This window comes from Accipiter gentilis, chromosome 4, assembly GCF_929443795.1.
Source record: "Accipiter gentilis chromosome 4, bAccGen1.1, whole genome shotgun sequence".
In the NCBI taxonomy this organism is placed as follows: domain Eukaryota; kingdom Metazoa; phylum Chordata; class Aves; order Accipitriformes; family Accipitridae; genus Astur; species Astur gentilis.
The window spans coordinates 44,874,232-44,892,669 of record NC_064883.1 but is presented as its reverse complement, the minus strand read 5'-3'; the positions used below and the strand labels follow the sequence as shown (position 1 = coordinate 44,892,669).

The 18,438-nt window shown below is 46.4% G+C and overlaps 2 protein-coding genes across 3 annotated transcripts in view; both read left to right on the top strand.

Moving 5' to 3' along the window:
• The first annotated feature begins 2,083 nt into the window (after window positions 1-2,083).
• Window positions 2,084-8,488, top strand: IBA57 (iron-sulfur cluster assembly factor IBA57). The gene is made up of 3 exons (XM_049798981.1): window positions 2,084-2,412; window positions 4,384-4,730; window positions 5,989-8,488. Exons 1-3 carry the CDS (start codon window positions 2,147-2,149, stop codon window positions 6,378-6,380), a joined length of 1,005 nt encoding a protein of 334 aa, XP_049654938.1. The 5' UTR covers window positions 2,084-2,146; the 3' UTR covers window positions 6,381-8,488.
• Window positions 8,489-9,526: 1,038 nt separating this feature from the next.
• The window catches only part of LOC126037985 (meiosis-specific coiled-coil domain-containing protein MEIOC-like), a 36,288-nt gene continuing 27,376 nt past the window's right edge, over window positions 9,527-18,438 (top strand). Inside the window, exon 1 of one of the 2 annotated variants that reach the window (XM_049798971.1) lies at window positions 9,527-9,629. The gene's annotated coding sequence lies outside the window, so the exon portion shown is untranslated. Of the gene's footprint in view, window positions 9,630-12,975; window positions 13,025-18,438 lie in introns of those variants that run through there. The other variant, XM_049798972.1, reaches the window with a different exon arrangement.

Here is an 18,438-nt window from a genome sequence, read left to right as displayed (position 1 = left end):
ATTAATGTCACGGAAAGCTCTGGGAATCATGTTGTCCCTCCGACCAGGTTTCAGGTCCCCTATGTTTGGTTAAGACAGACACACACTCAGTGAGGGCTGGCACAAACCTCCCCTGGACTCTCAGCGTTGGAGGTCTCGACCATGCTATGGCTTTCCTGAAACGATCCCCTGAGTCAATTTAGTGCACTAAACTGGCACAGTTGTAGTTTCTGACCACTGAAATGTTTAAATACTACTTTACTGGCAGTATAGCTCTGCGCTAAAAGAAAAGAAAACCCAGAGAAAAGTGAATAAAAGCTGTAGGCAGCAAAAAACCAAATAAAGGCTCAAACTGGCTTCCTGGTTCTTTACCATTTTCACTTTTCTTTCCATCGCCACCTTTTCAAATATGCTCTGACGTGAGATGGTTGGGAGGCAGCACAGGCATGCATTGAGAGAGATGGCAAAGGGCTGCTCGTGGGATGGCCACCGCTCGTCCCCGCATCTTGGTGGGTGCAGCAGGGATGTGGCACTGGGTAAAAAAGACCCAAAGCTGGATCCAGCTGTGGGTCTAGAGTGCTTGTTGGAACCTGGAGCCTCAGCCCAGCTGTGCTTCCAGATACATGACTTTCCTCTTCTCCTGGACCTCTAAAAAGCAAAATATAGCTCCTGGCATGTTCCCACTTCCAGGGAGATTAAAAAAACCCACAATGGGCATCAGGTCTTTGCATCTCCAGCCCTGGTTTAAAGGCAGGCAGGTTTCCTCAGCCCCATTTTTTAGGCACAGCACGTGCCAGCAGCTGGGCAGAGCACGTTTGCTCGCCAAGGTCACCTTGAATCGCATCCGCTGCCTGTTTTTGTTTCTCCACCTGCTCTGCCTGCGCAGCTGCCTGACGAGTATCGCCTCCGAGCATGGCCAGCGCTGAATTTGGGGGGTGAACACGCCACATTGCTCGCTACTGCCGGCAGCACATCTGTCCCCCCCGCACGCGGGGATATGTGATAAGGTTATCGCTGCCGGAGCACGCGGGGAAAGCCCGGTCCTGCCCGAGGACCAGCTGGCTGAACATGCTGTCTCCTGCTGTCGCATTTGCAACTCCCGAAAAACGAGCCCCTCGGCTCAGGGTTTTAGGTTCGGTGGGTTTGCGCCGGGGCTCGGCAATGGCGCTGCCTGTCCCGACGAAAACTGACGGGTCCTTTTTGCAGGGTTCATTTTGGGCCAGCCAAGCCCCCTCCCTGCAGTGCTGCACACGTGCTGGTGTTGGCAACGGCAAGGGGCAGAATGGCCTTAAACCAAATTACGGCAACTGGAGAAAAGCAATCACGAATGACAGGCATGACTCACGGCCGTTTCTTGGACTGTGGGATGAATTCCAGCGTTAAGGAGCTGCAGCTAAACCTGGGGCTACCCGGGCCCTTCAGAGTCCACTTCCCACAGCGCTAACGAATGTTAAAAAGAGGCAAAGGAACAGCACCTTCAGCCCTGCGCTTTTAACGCAGGGATTTTATTTCTGTGCAGTGCCGCTTACTAGAAATTCCCACTGTCAAACGCTATCGTTTATTCCAGAACGGAGCTACTGACAGTTTTCCCGAGTGTTAAACACAGGATGGGGGCAGCTGATGGGTCCTACAGAAAAGAGAAGTACCGGAGCATTAAAATTGAGTGGAAAACAGGAACCTTTGGAGCAGCAGCGTTTTCCAGCGTGCTAGCCAAAGCATGACTGGAGAAGAATGGGTACGTACCCTATCCTTCTGCGGTTTCCAAGGGATTAAAAGCCCAGGGGTGGAAGGAATGACTAAAGGGGGGCTGGGGGGGTGTCAGGAACGCTGAGGGCAGCCCCCCCCAAAAAAAACCCGAGGTAAATGGGTTTATTTTTAGGCTGTTTCCTTCACTGTCTCCACGGCAGGGCCCACCGTCGGGCTTGCCGGTGCCCAGCGCTGTGCCCTGCTCCGGGCTCCGCCATCGCTGCCCGATCGCTGCCGGGACCCGGGGCGGGACGGAGGAGGAGGAGGAGGAGGAGGAGGGGGCGGGGCGGGCGCGGCGGCGCTCCCTCCCCGCCAGCAGGAGGCGCCATCTGCCCCCCTCCGCGGACACACACAAGATGGCGGCGGCGGGGAGAAGGAGAGGCGGCGGGTCACTCTGACAGCGTTCGGTCTGCCCGCCGCCATGTTGGTGAGGGCAGCGGCGGCGGCGGCAAGCTCGCCCGGGTTGCTGCGGAGGTTGTGGCGGGGCGGGGGGAGCGGGGCCGCCGCTTGTTTCCCGCTGGGGCGGGCGCTGCTGGACGTGCGGGGGGCGGAGGCCGGCGTCTTCCTTCAGGGGCTGGTGACGAACGACGTCACGGCGCTGGTAGCGGGGAACGGCGCTCCCGCCGCGCTGTATGCGCATGCGCTCAACGTGCAGGGCCGCTGTCTGTATGACCTCATCCTCTACAGGTGAGACCAAGCGGAGGGGCGGGGAGGGGCTGGGCGAGACCACTACTGGGGGGAGGGGGGGGCGGCGCGTCCTGTTGCTATGGAAACGGGGGCGCGCGGCCTTGGCGGGCTTCTCCGTGCTCGCAGGTCGGCCCTGTCAGCCGCCATGTCGCACGCCGGTCTCTAAGGGATTTCTGGCTTATCTTTCTGAATTTATGCGCAAAAAAGGACTTTGTATGTTTTTCATCACTGCCTGCAATCTCTGTGGGATTGTTGGGCAGGAGGGTTGATCTGCTGGAGGGCAGGAAGGCTCTACAGAGGGATCTGGACAGGCTGGACCGATGGGCCGAGGCCAATCGTATGAGGTTCAACAAGGCCAAGTGCCGAGTCCTGCACTTCAGTCACAACAACCCCAAGCACTACAGGCCTGGGGAAGAGGGGCTGGAAAGCTGCCCAGTGGAAAAAGACCTGGGGGTGCTGCTAGACAGCCGGCTGAATATGAGCCAGCAGTGTGCCCAGGTGGCCAAGAAGGCCAACGGCATCCTGGCCTGTATCAGAAATCGAGTGGCCAGCAGGAGCAGGGAGGTGATCGTCCCCCTGTACTCGGCACTGGTGAGGCCGCACCTCGAGTCCTGTGTTCAGTTTTGGGCCCCTCACTACAGGAAAGACATTGAGGTGCTGGAGCGTGTCCAGAGAAGGGCAGCCAAGTTGGTGAGGGGTCTGGAGCACAAGTCTTATGAGGAGCGGCTGAGGGAGCTGGGGCTGTTTAGTCTGGAGAAGAGGAGGCTGAGGGGAGACCTTATAGCTCTCTACAACTACCTGAAAGGGGGTTGTAGTGAGGTGGGTGCTGGTCTCTTCTGTCAGGTGGCTGGAGATAGGACAAGAGGAAATGGCCTCAAGTTGAGGCAAGGGAGATTTAGGTTAGATATTAGGAAAAATTTTTTTACTGAGAGGGTTGTCAGACATTGGAATAGGCTGCCCAGGGAAGTGGTTGAGTAACCATCCCTGGAGGTATTAAAAAAGTGAGTAAATGGGGTACTCCAGAGCATGATTTAGTGAGCATGGATGATGGTTGGACTTGATGATCTTGAAGGCCTTTTCCAACATAAATGATTCTATGATTCTATGAGTTACCCCAGCAGAAAAGCATAATGATCTTAATAATTTTAAAGCGACCCTCAGGGCAGGGCCCAGGCATGGCGTCTCTGGGTATATTAGGACGAGAGGAAATGGCATCACATTGCTCCAGGGGAGGTTTAGATTGGATATTAGGAAAATTTCTTGACTGAAAGGGTTGTCAGGCATTGGAACAGGCTGCCCAGGGAAGTGGTGGAGTCACCATCCCTGGAGGCATTCAAAAACCACGTAGACGTGGCACTTCAGGACATGGTTTAGTGGCCATGGTGGTGTTGGGTTGACGGTTGGACTCAATGATCTTAAAGGTCTTTTCCAACCTAAATGATTCTATGATTCCATGATTCTGTTTGGGCTGTATCTGAAACAAACGGTTTGCGGTTTCTCACAGGTGGCATAGTCACTGACACCGCGGCATGCCATGTGGCATCTAATAATTGCACCGTACAGCCACCTGACGTAAGTGTGGTGTCAATCAATGAAAAATTTGGCTCGCACAAACTATTGGGCCAGATTAACAGTGTAACTAATGGAAAGCACAGCTGAACGAATCTTCTCCTCCTTCTGAAAGTCACCTCGCTTTAGGTAAGAGTGAGTGGTAGAGAAGGCTGTAGAGCCAGACCCATTTTTGTCCCTGGGAGAGGTGATGGCAGTATTTGCTAGAAAAGAGTGGAATGGATGCCTAAAAAAGTTCAGGTATTTCACTACAGGGAGCTGAGTGCTGCTCTTCTGTGCGCCAGCAGCCTTCGGTGAAATTCCCCAGATCTTTGGACTCGTACCAGGATCAAGATAAAAGCATGTTGGCTTCCGCTGCTGTGGAGGTTTGTTTTTCTGACCTTGTAGGTGTTACTTTTTCAGGCTTCACGAGAGTCCAGAAGAAGAGCCACACATCCTGCTGGAGTGTGACAGCGGCGTGCTGGACGCCATACAAAAACATCTGAAACTGTACAAGATCCGGAGGAAAGTAAACATCGCCCCTTGCCTTGACCTCTCTTTGTGGGCTGTTGTCCCCGGGGAGCGGGCTGGAGACATTGCCAGTTCCCTCGCTAAATGTGCAGACCAGGCTCTGATTTTAACTCCTGACCCAAGAACAGAAGTCATGGGCTGGAGACTGATTGCAAAGAAAGGAGCAAATCTATCAGAAATTATCCCTGGGAGTCATATTGGAAACATTGAGGATTACCACAGGCACAGGTATAAACAAGGTAAAGCCAAGTCCTGTTTTGCACTCTGTGTCGCTGGATTTGGGGAAATTAATTTATTTATATATTATCACAGTTTCACCTTATTATCAGAGTCCAGACACTGATATAAGACAGAGGAGTAAATTATAAAAGCCACATTGGTATGTCTCAATGGGTTTAACTTGTTAATAAATACAGGTATTATTTGCTAGTTTGAGGATAAAAGTGATCTGGTAGTTATAATTCTGTCTGGTGGCAGAATCAATATTTGGGTACAGTTTCCTATTACTAAGATTATGGGGTGGTGGGTCAGGAATGCTAACATCAAAAGAAAACCAGGATTATTCATTTTCTTAGAGGGAAACTTCTGTGGTTTGAGTCATTTTGATTATTTTGGGATTATGCAGAGTCTGTGTGTTTTCCTTGTTGCTAAGGAAGGAAGCAGAAACACCCTAACTTACTTTCCTAAAAATGTATGACTGGATTCGCAGAGTTAACTCAGAGGTCAAGGGGCAGATGATTGATCTGAGAGGGAACTCAATCTCGGGAGCCCCTGTGCCTGCACAGAGCTCCCATTGATTTTACTGTGTCCATGCAGATAGCGGATTAAATTAATTGGCAGACTGAACGATGATGGTCCTCTGCTTAAACCCAAGTCCATGTGGATTGGAAAAGCAAGCTGTTAATGGGTCAAACTTGGCTGGACTGCGGGGATATGCCACCTCCCTGAAACAGCAGCACTCATCTTGGCTCTGCTGCTGCGGAAGGCTGGGTCCAGCACTGCTTCGAAAAATACTATTTTTGTGTCATCGGTCACAAAAAGAACAGCTACTTATACAGACATTCAGCATTTGGGCATTAACAAAGACAGCTGGCCAACTTACATTCTGTAGCTCTGAGGAAAATTATTGGCATTAAAGGCTACTTGTGGGCTGTGGCTGATAAGGGTTTTGCCATTGGCATTACATATACATCAATGCCTTTGTGTGGGAGCCTGCATCATTCTGGGTGCTTTGAATTTCCACCGGTATGCTTGTAAGGTGCTGTAAGCTTCATGAAATTAGGTTCTAGTGCAGTTCTCCCTTTACCCTTAAGAGTAGACATCATTTATAGCTAATGGTTTCACTCATGCCCAAACTGGAGTACTGGGAAGTTCATTATTTCACACTGCTTCTTATGGGTTCTCCTGGTTTTACGACTCACAGTGGAGGCGTATCCCAGAAATCTTAAATACTGAAGATTTTACCACATTTCCCCCTTGGTTTTACTTTTTTCCTAGGAATTCCCGAAGGTGTGAAAGATCTCCCTCCTGGAGTAGCCCTCCCACTGGAATCAAACCTGGCCTACATGAATGGCATCAGCTTTACCAAAGGCTGTTACATTGGACAGGAGTTGACAGCCAGGACCTACCATATGGGTGTCATTCGCAAACGTCTGCTGCCAGTCCACTTTTCAACTCCTCTTCCCAAGGACAGCATTCCCGAGGGTGCCGAGATCTTAACTGAATCAGGAAAGTCAGCCGGCAAGTTCCGAGCTGGAGGAGGTGAACTTGGTATAGCTTTGCTGAGGTTAGCTAATATAAATGAACCACTCTGCCTAAATATAGCGGGTGATAAAGTGAAGCTCACTGCAAGTATACCCGAGTGGTGGCCAAAACCTGCTAGTAAATAAATGAGGAACCACCACTTGCACATTTGCCTTATTGAGAATGTATTTTGTGTGATAAGTTTGGGAAGGTGACTCTGCCTTCGGCTGTTGTTTGTGGTGTTTGATGGGGGGGGGCATTACAGGATTCTTCAAACTGGAACCTAAACCAGCGGCAGGTCGCCGAGTACAGGAGGATAATCTGTTAAGCATTGTGGAGAGATCCTTACAGGGTACACAGGGAAGTGTACCTTTTCCTGAGGGTGCCCTGTATTTTTTTAGGGGGTTACACATGTCCTTGGGTTGGAATTGCTGAATTTTCAGTCCAGCACTCGCTCAATCTGACTGTGCTCTGCGCAGGGTGCAGTGTGTGTTCAGACTGAAGCGAGTGATGGGAGCAGGAGTTTCCCCATTGTATACACTGAGTGTTTCTGTTAGAATAACCATTCTGTGGTATTGTAATTTTTTTTCTTAATGGAGGGCATGCTGCTCTCACCTTGCCTAAGATACATACTCAGGCTAAAGTGTTCACTGCAAATTACTCCTTGCATTGAGCTTCTTCTTAGACCTGCTGATTGGGTGGGTGTTTTTCCCACCACTCTAACTGCTAATTATGTTCAGGAAGAGGAATGCCTTGTACTCCACATTTCAGACCTCGATTTTAGTAAGTCATCCCTGGTGGGAAAGCTCTCAAAGATCCTGGTCCCCGGCTTCAGCGCCGGCAGAGGGAACACAGCCAGCAGCAGCCAGCTCCTCTGCCTCTCCTGACCTCGGTCATTCACGCTTCCTTCAAACAACTGTTTTAGAGAGGAAAGTGGTATTTTACAGAAATAAGGTGCACTGGTGCGTGCCCTGGGGTGACTGTTGTATTGGTGTGCTGGTGCTTGGCAGAATAATCGCTTACTAGAAGCACGTGCCCTCCTGTTGCCGACAACAGTTGAGGGGTGGATTTTTTTGGCATCAACATCTTTGCTCTGTCATCTTGTAGAAAAATCCTCTGCGCTTTCCTGAAGCCTTTGGCAGGGGTTTCCTTGCTTCCTCCACAAAGCTGGTGAAGTGTCCGGACAGCGTGTCCCCATCTCGGACCTTGGCTCCATCCCTCAGCATTAAGCTGCAGTCCCTGGAGAAGGGGTTAATGCCACACGTGCTCTTGGCTTAGCCTGGTGTTCCTGAGGGAGGGTTTTCTTCACATTTGCTTCTCTGGCTGCTTCAACTCCACGCTTGTTCTGAGAATTCTCTGTACTCCTCGTACAAAAACCTGTCTCTGCTGCCCTCTCCAGCTGAGGTTTTCTTCATCCACCACCCCCTCTGGGTGTTCAGAGTAGCCCAGTACTTCAGCATGTCTTTGCTGCATTCTTCTGGCCTCCGCTGCTCTTCTGTCTTTGCACTTTTTCTTGCTTCTGCAGTCAATGTATTCCCCTTTGCCCCCTGCCCCAAAGCCAACCACCTCTGTGCCTGCTAACCCTGCCAGTCTGCAGTAATTTACGGCAGCCCTATGCATTTTTGTATTACAATCAATCCATTACGTGCCCGCTCTTAGAACGGCACGTGTGTGGAAGGGAGTGACGAGAGAGATGAGCAGGTGATATCCCATGCAGACCAAAAAAAAAACTTCTTGCATGCATATTTGTGAGAAAAACCGTCCAAAGCACATTCTACCAATGTTTTGATGTCACTGTTACTGTGAAAGAAATTTATCTGTGAAAAATGCTAATGTTGGTTAAAACTATGCTTGCTGTAAAATGAGTTTGTGGAATATCTCATTAAAAGTTTATTGTATCAGTAATTTAAAGGTGACTTGTCTGAAAGAGAAGAGATGCTACCTTTTATTTATCTTACGTGAAGATACACAACAGAATACTTTTTTGGGTAGCTTGCTGACAAGAAATGTGTCTTACGCTGTTCGTCACCCTTTTGTCAGGTTTGAGATTGTTAACAAAGTCTTTCAGCTGGAAAAATAAATGAAACGACAGTGCCTCACCCTTTCTGGATCCTCAGAGAGTGACAAAGGCGAGACTGTGCAGCCTGTGTTGATGCCGCTTTGCCAGAAGCGGCTTTTCCTCTCTGCTGCCCATTGTGCAATTGCTCCTCAGAATAGTTATATTGTACTGGTATGCGCACAGCCTGAATAAACACTACGTTTCTTCTGCTGGGGGAAGCCCTGCATCTCTTTTTCTGGCGCACACACGTTTCGTTTGTCTTCTTAACGTATAAAAAAGGCTTTTCTGTTGCCAACAGCCGCAGGTTACAAATGGGGGTGGTTAGGCGCAAAATAAGGTGGTACTAAAATTAAAGAGGTACTAGATCACTTCTGGAGAAACGGTGTGACAGAAATTGGAGAGAGCAGCCCCAATCCACGTTATCCTTTTCATTTTTTCTTTTCCCTCGCAGCCTGTGCCATCATTAATGGCTTTAGCCGGGTGAGCTTGGGTGGGAAGGCCAGGCTGTTGACCACATAGGCGCAGGGTTGATTTTCGCAGGGTTGTTTTGCCTCACCGGCGATCCATGACAGAGCAAATCTCCTTCAGCCACAGTGGGACTGAGTGCCGCCGGTCGAGGAACTCCACCGCTGGCCAAAGCCGCCGCGGAGCCAGCCAAAAAGGGGCGAACGACCTCCCACCCCTTCGTCACGTCAGCCAAAGGGCTGAAGTGTTCTCAGTGGTACGTTTAATAACCAATTTCTGCAGGAAGGAGGAAATGTTGAGAGAGAAAACACTGGGGCCGGGCCCACAAAGACCATCCGCCGCCTCACGAGGGAAACGAGACGCTTTTATGGTGCAATTCTGTCAGGTTTTCGTGCTTTCATCAGCAGGGGACGAACATGGCGGCTGAGTGGAGCTGCCAGGTAACCTGCTCAGGTGCTTGTCTCACACTAAATACAGCTAGAAAGTGGGGACCTCGCTCTCCGAGAAGCCAACCCCTTCCCACTCCCCTTTTTCTGAGTGTTCCCCCTCGCTGCCTCAGTTTCCCCTCACCCTCCCCGCCACGGCGGGTTCCCCCCTCCCGCTCCGCCATGGTTCGCCCCTTCCCTCCCCTCGCACAGTGGTTTCTCCCACCGACGGCCGTTGACCGGGCTCTCGCTCCCCTCCTTTCCCGTTTCCCGCCTCGGCTGGCCCGCGGCAAGCGGCGCGCACTCGGCGCGGGAGGGAGGCGCTCGCGCCGTTCCCGCCCTCGCCCGCCCGTCCCCTCACGGCGTGAGGCGTGAGGGAGGATAAGATGGTGGCGGGTAGCGCCCAGCCTCCGGCCGTTCGGCCTGACGGGGCTTCCCGGGCAGAGGTGAGGCGTTAGCGCTGCCGCCCCGCTGCCATGGACGGGGCTGGGGCCCCGGAGCCGAGGGTGGGGGCGAGCGGGGCGGGGGGTGGGGGGGATTTGTGAGGCGCTTGTGAGGGGAGGAACCGGGCTGTGCACCGTGAGGAGCGGTGCCGGAGCTGCAGCGGGTCTGTTGGGCTTCCTTGGAGGGAGGGGAACCCCTGTGGCTGCTGGTAGAGCAGGGCCGTGTAAATAAAGGACATATCTGCGAAAGTGCAAGGCTGTCTTCCTCTTCCATTTGCTTGTACGCGCCCTGTCAGAGGTCTGTGCGCGCTCGGAAGTTCAAGAGCCGTGAGCGGTGTTGACACGCCAAAAATGAGTGATGTTTCTGCACGGAGATAGAGCAGAAGAGAGCGGTGAAGTAAACGACTGTTATAGCCTGAAATCCCAATAGGGTAAGGCAGGAGTCACTTTCTGAGGCTGCGGAGGGGAATACACTGAAATGTTTCGTTTCAGGAAAAAGGAGGTTTCTTCTTTTTTGCCTGCCTTCCCCCTCCCCCCCCCCCTTTTTTTTTTTCTTCTGAAAGCAGTGTTTGTTTTCATTGTTACAGTGTTTACATTTCCTGTCATAGTAAAAAGCCACAAAGGTTGTCTTGGGTCTGGTGAGGGGTCTGGAAGAATGACTGTTAATACTTAAGTGTACTGTATAAGCAGATGATGTACTGAGTTATTAAAATCACTGCAATCTACTGTCTTAAATCTTTCATTACTTGAATGAATTCACAATGCTGTAGCCAGGTTGCTGCTAGGATGTTGTGTGCAAGCATCTTCACACTGAGTTACTTAAAATCTGCAAGTTTAAAAAGTCCCTACAGGTATTTGTAGCTTAATATTTTGGGTATGTTTGCCCACTGTTAATGTGTTGCTGAAACCTTTGAAATCTTTTGGGGGTATCTGAATGCTGTATAGGTGAGAGTCACAAATACAGTGTATTCTTCACAGCTATTGCAGCTGAAGCCCAGCTCTGTTTATACACTTCTGCACAGGCACTAGGGGCATTTTGCATGTTACTGTGAGAGGAGGGTGTAGCTACTACTGCTTCTAACTACTTTAAAAGAATATTGTTGGGAGTACAGTTTCTGCTGGATGTAGCAAAGAGGTATGCTACATTTTGACTTCAAACTATTCTCTCAACTGTTTGCCTGTGTGGTATTTTGCTTTTAAGTAGACTGTGAGCCCTTCAGAAAAGGCTGTCTTGTTTTTTCTGTAACACACTGTTCTCAAGCTAGCAGAAATAATTTATGCCTAAACTGGTTTTGTGGATTCGTGTCTGAATTTTCTCTCTTTCCCACTGTCTCGTCCAGGCAAACAAGTGTGAAATTCTGCTGTTGGACTTCATTCGAAGCTATTGGGGTCTATTCATATCACTAAAATTAGTGCATGTGCTTTCGGACTGTGCTGCCATAACACTGGAAATGTTTGGGCTTCCTCTATTTTCTTTAATCCCTGGTCAGAGCGTGGCTTCAGATTTTTGATTTTTTTAAATTTTTTTTTTTTTTGGAAACACTCGAATTCAGTGTGTACTATCAGCAGCAGTGGTGCAAATACGCTATTCCAAAAACCTAAATGTGGAAATGGGTATAAAAGCTTCCTGTGTCATGTTTGTTCTATGTTGTCATTCTCAAATTGTGCTTACATCAGACAGTTGGAGGAGCTGGAGGAGGACAGTCGCCATCTCTGAATGCCATTACAGCTTTGTGGAGAGAAACCGAGGGAGACTAGAAATAATGTAAACATGGGCTGAGGTTTTTAGGGAGAGGTGACCTCATTTCCTATTTACTACTGTGTCAGAAAAGCTGCGTGGAATACACTTAAATAATATTTGGGGAAGGTTACGTGCTGTGTGGCACTCTGCAGTGTATTTTAGCAGTGCTTTCAGTGCTAGGTGCTACAGCGGTAGCTGTGAAGGAAGGACTTTGCAGAACAAGGTGATGTTACTGTAACTTAGTGAAAATGCCTTGGGAACAGAAAGAAACTTTGGAGAAAGTTTTGGGTTTTTTTTTTCCCCCTCCCTTTTAAGATCTTTTGTTTGTACCCTGCCTGCATTAAGTTGTTGAAGAGTTTAAGAGCGAGTGGTTTTCTGATTTCCACTATAACACTTCTAGCTGTCATAGAAGTTTTCTTATACTCTGTAAGATGGATTTTGGGGCAGTTTTATTGTTCAGGTTGAACAACATATTTTTAGGTTCAACTCAGATAACTTAAGTGTATGTTGAAGGGCAGCTTGAGGTTTTTTAAAAGAATTTAGTAGGAACCTGTTAGTACTATGCTTTCTTTTTTTTCCTAGTCTCGAGACATTGTAATAATAGTTGGCTGATGATGGGCTACACTTCCCAGCAACTAACTGTACTATATTATGCCTGGGTTTTTTTCTTGTTTTCTTCAAAAAGATGAAAATGGCTCTGTTCTGTTGTCTGGATTTCTTAATTTTCTTAAATTATATTTCTTTATTCTTTTTGTAGCATTAAAAGATGAAGATGTGAGGGAAAGATCAGAGTTCATCATCTCTCTGGGTTAAGGCAAAGAGCTGTAGGAAAATAATGACTTGATTAAGGAAAAATGTGTAAAAGGTGATAAAATGTAACTGTCTATGAGACATTTGACTGAAAGTGGGGAGAAGGTAAGTCAGGTACAACAATTTAGTATGAAATAAAGCCTTTAAATAACCTTTAATTTTTGTTATGGAAAACATAGGGCTTGATTTGCTCACTCTGTGCAAGTGTTTCATAGTTACTTAACTGGGGTGAGCCAAATGATAGCATTCAGTGGGGAGACAGGAACAAAAGCAGTAGATGCGTCATCCCCACTGACAAAAAAACATTCATTCCAGTGAATTATTTTTTCTTGTGGAGATACCAAGACCTCAGAGGTACAAGAGATGATGGCCTGGTTATAAAAACTCTTGTACTGTTAAGTACAATGTTGTTATGCATGTGTTGTATATTAAATGTATATTATAGTGATTAAAATTTACTCACTGGGTCGTGCTTCCTGATTACAACTTAAATGGTTTTGGAAGTATGTGATCACTTGAAAATAATTGCTTGGAAGTTACTTCTTGCGTGGGAAGGAGGAGAAGATGCATTTCAAAACCTTCCATGCACTTTTCTTCTTTCCCATCTGAGAAGCGTTTCCCAGCTAAATAAAGCAGTTTGGCTGTATTTCTCAGGCAGTCCCCGTAGGCCTCTGTGTGAAGGAGACAGTTCCTAAGGCTCAGGGTTGCAGTCCTGGATCCCGTACATTGTTGGTATTGCACAACAGAGGAAAGACTACAATTCCCATAGTACTTCCACATACTGGTACTCCAGTGACATCAGACATTACATGGCTGAGACTGGTTGTAAAGCAAGAAGACCAAAAATGTAAGCTTGGTGTTTCTTTCACTTCTGTGGCAGGGCCTTTGGCAGTGTGAAATCTTTGCTTACTAGGGGAGGATTTTGGTTGCTGCAGAGGTGTTTGAAAGGGTGTGTATCTGAAGAAAAACATGAGGTGACATTTAAGGGCAAGCAATTTGTACTGTTTCTCGTAGTGTTGGTGCTGCTTAGAGACTCCTCTGTCTAGGAATAGCTGTGTGGAGTAATTGCTTAATACCAGCACTGCTCGTTTGTCTGGAGGGGCCGTTGCCTTGCCCACAGCCCAAAATCTGCTTGCTTCTTTTTTCTGCTGTTTTTGTCCTGCGGCTTCCAGGGGTGGAGGAGAGACGCTATCCATAGCCTGGCAACAGTTTCCGCGTGCGTATAGTAACTGAGGTGTGTAGTGTGCGTCCCATGGCAGCGACGTTAGGGGAGGTAAACGAGGTGTGGTGGCAGTGGTTGTTCAGCATCGCGTGGGCTACGCCACCGGACTTGAAAGCACGGGGGTCAGCTGCTGCTGCTGCAGTGCTCTAGTGTGTACAACTGGTGTGTTCGAGTGCCTGTGCTGCCTCTGCTTCCCCAGTGGCCTGTGTCGGTGGGAGGAATGCAGGCAGGGAATGGCTGGTGGTAACATCTGTGCAGGTTTGTCTCGGTGGAAGTTGATTCTTGCAACGGGGTGAGGTTTATGTGGGTTTTGTTCTTCAGGAGAGATGCTAGGTGTCTGGAGTAATACTGGTATTTTAGAAAGCTGGAAAACAATCCAGCAAAGCGATTTCTGCAGTGTAATATTTGCTTAGGTTGCTGTAGTTTAAAGTAAGTGTAATGATTTATTTGCCTGATAGTGCCCAGCCTTTCAAGTGATTGCATATTGTGAGCACCTGGCAAAAACTTAATTCTCACTTTATGTTGACCACCAGAGTATTCGAATAGGGACAAGGAGGAGAGACTTACAAAGTAGGTGGGAAACTTGGGAATACTCGCTGTCATCCTTTCACTGAGAAATGTAATAACTTCTCCAACAGGTACTAGATCCCCTTTCCTTTCTCTTTAGAAACAGTTTAGATCTGTTAAATGACACCGTATCAGTGTTTGCTCAGCCTGCAATCTTGAAGACATCTACTTAGTACTTGAATTTTCACAAAGTGAGGAGCAGGTCAAGTGGGAAAAGTAGCTTTATATCTGATCTTAGTAGTCTAATGAAATTAAGGTACAAATCTCTATAAAATGATATATAGTGTATACAGATCCTTGTGCAGCTGATTAAAAAAATTCTATTGATTTGGCCATGTATGCTGGTTTGTAAAGAGTTTGTTTTTACACATTCAGTAATTGATAGTTTAAGACTTTTTGTTTGTTTAAAAAATATATTTGGAAAGACATTTTGATTTAATGGAGTTTAAATTATACTAGACAGTCCATCTAAATGAATCTGGAAAAATATTTTGTAACTCCAGTTGGAATTTTATATTCCTAAACAAAAAGGGTTATACTGAGAGTATATTAATACCAATAATCCTGTTTTACGGCAACATGTATTTGAAAGGACATAGTCTACAAATCATGCAGTTAAGCTGCCTTTGGATTAGTTGACTCTAAGGTGAGTGGAAGTTCAGTTAAAAAGTCTGTACCTGTTTGTTTAATAGTCCCTTGTGTTTCCCTGGTCTACCAGGAGATAATGAAGTGGGACACGTGGCGACAATCCTAATTGAAGGTGATTATATAGAGGTAGATGGTATTAAGTTCCCTTTTATTTCCATGGAGCCTGCATTGAACACGAATATGTTATTCAAATACTTAAACATGTATTTGCTGACTAGATATTTTGAGTGTTGTAGGCTATTAAGTGACAGATGCATTAAAAAGAATCTGTCTTTCACCACCTTCATAAAACTTTCCCTTAGCAGTCTGAAATTTGAACTTTTGGATAATGACATCTTGCAGCTGGGTTGTGTTCGCTGTGTTTACAACTGTCAACCTCATGTCAATGTTTCATGAAGGGTGTTTTTTAATTGGGGATTAAGGTCTTATGACTTTTATAAACAAAAAATAGCCTCTGAAACTCAGAAGTGAGGGCAGCAGGCTTCAGTCCTTGTCGTATGCAAAAGTACTTGGAAATAGTAGGACTCCAGTAGTAGGACTCCAATTGAACTATGTGTGGCTTTGGACCACAGTTAGCCTGTGTAGATCTATAAAATCTATTACTAAAACCAATATCAGTAACATTTTTTTTAGTAGTTTAAATGAATTGCAGATCAGCTTCGTTTCTAAGCTAGCTGCTGGCACATTATTCCTTATTTTTTTCAAATTAATAAAGCAAGAATTGCAGTAGCTGGGGAGGTTACAAATTTGAATTTCTGAAATTACTGACTTCAGGAAGGCTGAAGTTAGGAGAATTGCACATACGTAGCCACAGTTCCTGGTGGATAAATCTATATCACAAGTTTCCCAAGTGCTTACTATGCTTAATTTCTTGTAATTGACATTCTAAGTTTTAATGTAAATGTTGCAGAAATGTTCTGTATGTTTGGGGTTTTTTTTTGGCTCAGGAAAAAGTACCTCTCAGAGGTATTGGCATACTGTTTCAATGGTAATGCTTCATAAAGGTGGAATTGAGAAGCAGATTGGAATCTCTTCCCCAACAAACTTTCTGCTATATAGCTTTATAAAGCAGATAGGCCTAAATATAAAACAAGTTCGAAACAGGTGAGTTAGAGAAGGTGTGGGTCTTTAGACTTAACAGCGGTTTTCCCATGTAACTTGATTCTGGAACTTGTAAACCCTCAGGTAGTGTAGGCGGAAGTTTTTAGGCCTTCCTTGTGATCTCCCTGCAGTATTAAGGTAATGTTTCACATCATCTTTTCTTCTGGAGGATTAGATGTACTGTAGCATGTGGAATTGCAAAACCCGTGATGTAGATACTCTTCCACGATGGCATCAGTGTGTGTAGACGTGCACACTGCGTCTCTCTGAAGTGCAATATAAATCCACCTGAAGATACTATTTGTTTTACTTTGAAAAGCAGGCATTCAGATTAGCAACATTCCCGTTAATCAGTGAGGAATAATTCAATGTTAAGTTTCATACTTGCTATGGCTTCTGTTGCTGTTTGATCAGTGCAAGAAGATTGTGGAAAGTGTGCATGTGTCCACATGTATGTACATATGTATATGGGGAAAACATTATCCCTGTTTTTGCCAAGGGTGGAAGGCACCAAAATTAGTAGGGTGACTATATACATGCTGAGAGGGCTTGCTATTTACAAGGTTCATTTAAAGTTTCTAGTGTTAATTTAAAAAAGCGTTGGTGGGAGGATGAGTGGACAATACGCTCCTAAGAAAGACCAGGGGGATTGCTTTTTTCAGGATATTGAATGGTTATGTTGCTGAGGAATCTTGTCATTCCTACAGTAAGCTTTGAATCATCCATCAGATTCAGTGAAACTAGGGGAGAGGTGGATGGATGTCTCGGTGATAATGAATTTCTGTAAATGCCATGGAAGTTGACAACTTTATGGAGGAGAGATACAGATTGGTGTCCTCGCAGGGAGAAAGGCTTCCGTATGATTTTAAGCGTTCGGTGTGGCCTGTTTATCCAGTCACGTTACCGTGGGCTCTTAGCTGGTCACCATTAGGATGAGTAGGGAGGGACTGGGGAGACAGAGAGGATGCGGTAGGGAAACGGCTGCTGTTACGATGGGCTTGGGGTAGGGCATGAACGTGTAGGAAGCCAGTCGTCGGTTCTCCCTGCTGATGGAAGAACTTGTTTCCTTCTGGTGTTGTGCTGTGATCATTTGTCTTTTTGCTCAAAGTTCTTTTTGAACAATGTCAGAAGAAAATAAAACTGTTTACAAAGTCAGGATGTGATATTAAAGTACTCAATGAGACCTTTTTTTTTAATTTGTCAATTTAACACAAAGCAAGCTGGCAGTGCTGCTTTAACTAAAGCAGTGGCTTCTACCAAAGCTCTAATGTAGCACCTTCATATCCTGAAGATATCCCAAAAGGCCTTTCTAGAAATGAATTATTTACCAGTAGTGCAATAAGCATGTGTTTTTTATCAGCCCCTAAAAGCTAAGAGACAGCCACATAAGTTTACCATTGAAAATCCATTTTTCTGAAAGAGGGTGTTTTGGCTGGAGCACAGAGGTAGCGCTCTTACCTTTTTTCAACAACTGTGTAAATTTTAAGCATTGGTAGGACTCTTACATAGGTTGTGAAGCCTAATGCAGCACCTGCGATGCTTTGAAAGTTTCCCATGATTTGAAGTAGTTCCAATTTCAAGATATAAATGGATTGTTGTTTGGGCTTTCAGGTATCAAGTAATGATTTCTGAAACCCACCTCTAAACTTGTGAATAGTTACATTGTGTCACAGAGGTAGTGATTAGCCAAATCATTAATGGGTTTCATTAAGTCTGCTTTAAGTCTGCTTTGACAGAAGAACAGCTAATACATCACAAATAGTTAAAAGATTGGTAAAGGTTAGTGGCTTAGACACATACTAACTGAACAAATCATCATGGGTGGTACAAAGATATTACTAGTCATCCCTTCTGAAAGGAATCTGATAAAATTAGCATCTAGGACCAGTTGTGCTCACCCGAGTCATTTCATTGCAGAGCCCACTATCTTAGCTTAAATACAAGGAGCCTAATCTTCCCATCTGCCTGGGCCACAGAGCTTTCTGTAGTGTCAAGGGTTGTATTACTGTGGCTCTTCCCTTGCAATACGGCTGGTGTATTGTACGTGCAGTGAAGACCAACTGGCGCAAGAGCAGCAAGCTCAGCGCTTCCCAGAAGCATCGACTTAACTACACGGATGTTTCACTGAATTGTCCTGCAACCCATTCCTGAATGCAGACTTTCCTGTCAGTCTGAGCATGTTTCTGTGCAGCATGGTGATGGAAATGCTATAGGAAACCTAACAAAACTAGCTATCAAGAATGGGTTAACTAATTCATCCAGCTATTAGCCGGTTTCCAGTAGGCCCTTGGAAAAGAGAAGAGCATGGACCTGACTGTGGTTTGAACAAATCATTGTAGCAGAATGCAGATTGGACATCAGATTAGGTAAATCCTTAGTTCTACCCTTCAGCAGGTCAGAGTAGGTCAGCCACAGTTGGATGTGGGTATAGTCTGACATCATCTTACTACTTTAGGAGAGGAGCAGGTGCTTTGATTTGCACACTTTATCTTGATTTATCTTAATTGTAAAAGCAGCCCTTCCCCCGTTCATTGCTTCCACCAATTAAAGCTTCGTGTCAGTGAAGATGAAGCCTTACATTTGTGTAGGGCATTGACTTGCTAATCTGGGACATTGTTTTGCTGTGTCATGTAATACAAATGGCTGAAGCTGGAGAAATGGCATACGTGCAAAGTGCAAGCATGACAGTAGGCAGCAGCAACTTGACAATCTGCTTTTCAATA

Excerpts from the sequence above, each read along its gene's own strand:
- IBA57 (XM_049798981.1), top strand. The coding sequence starts at position 2,147 with ATGTTGGTGAGGGCAGCGGCGGCGGCGGCAAGCTCGCCCGGGTTGCTG. Across the intron at positions 2,413-4,383 it reads TATGACCTCATCCTCTACAG|GCTTCACGAGAGTCCAGAAG; the intron begins GTGAGACCAAGC and ends TTACTTTTTCAG. Across the intron at positions 4,731-5,988 it reads CAGGCACAGGTATAAACAAG|GAATTCCCGAAGGTGTGAAA; the intron begins GTAAAGCCAAGT and ends CTTTTTTCCTAG.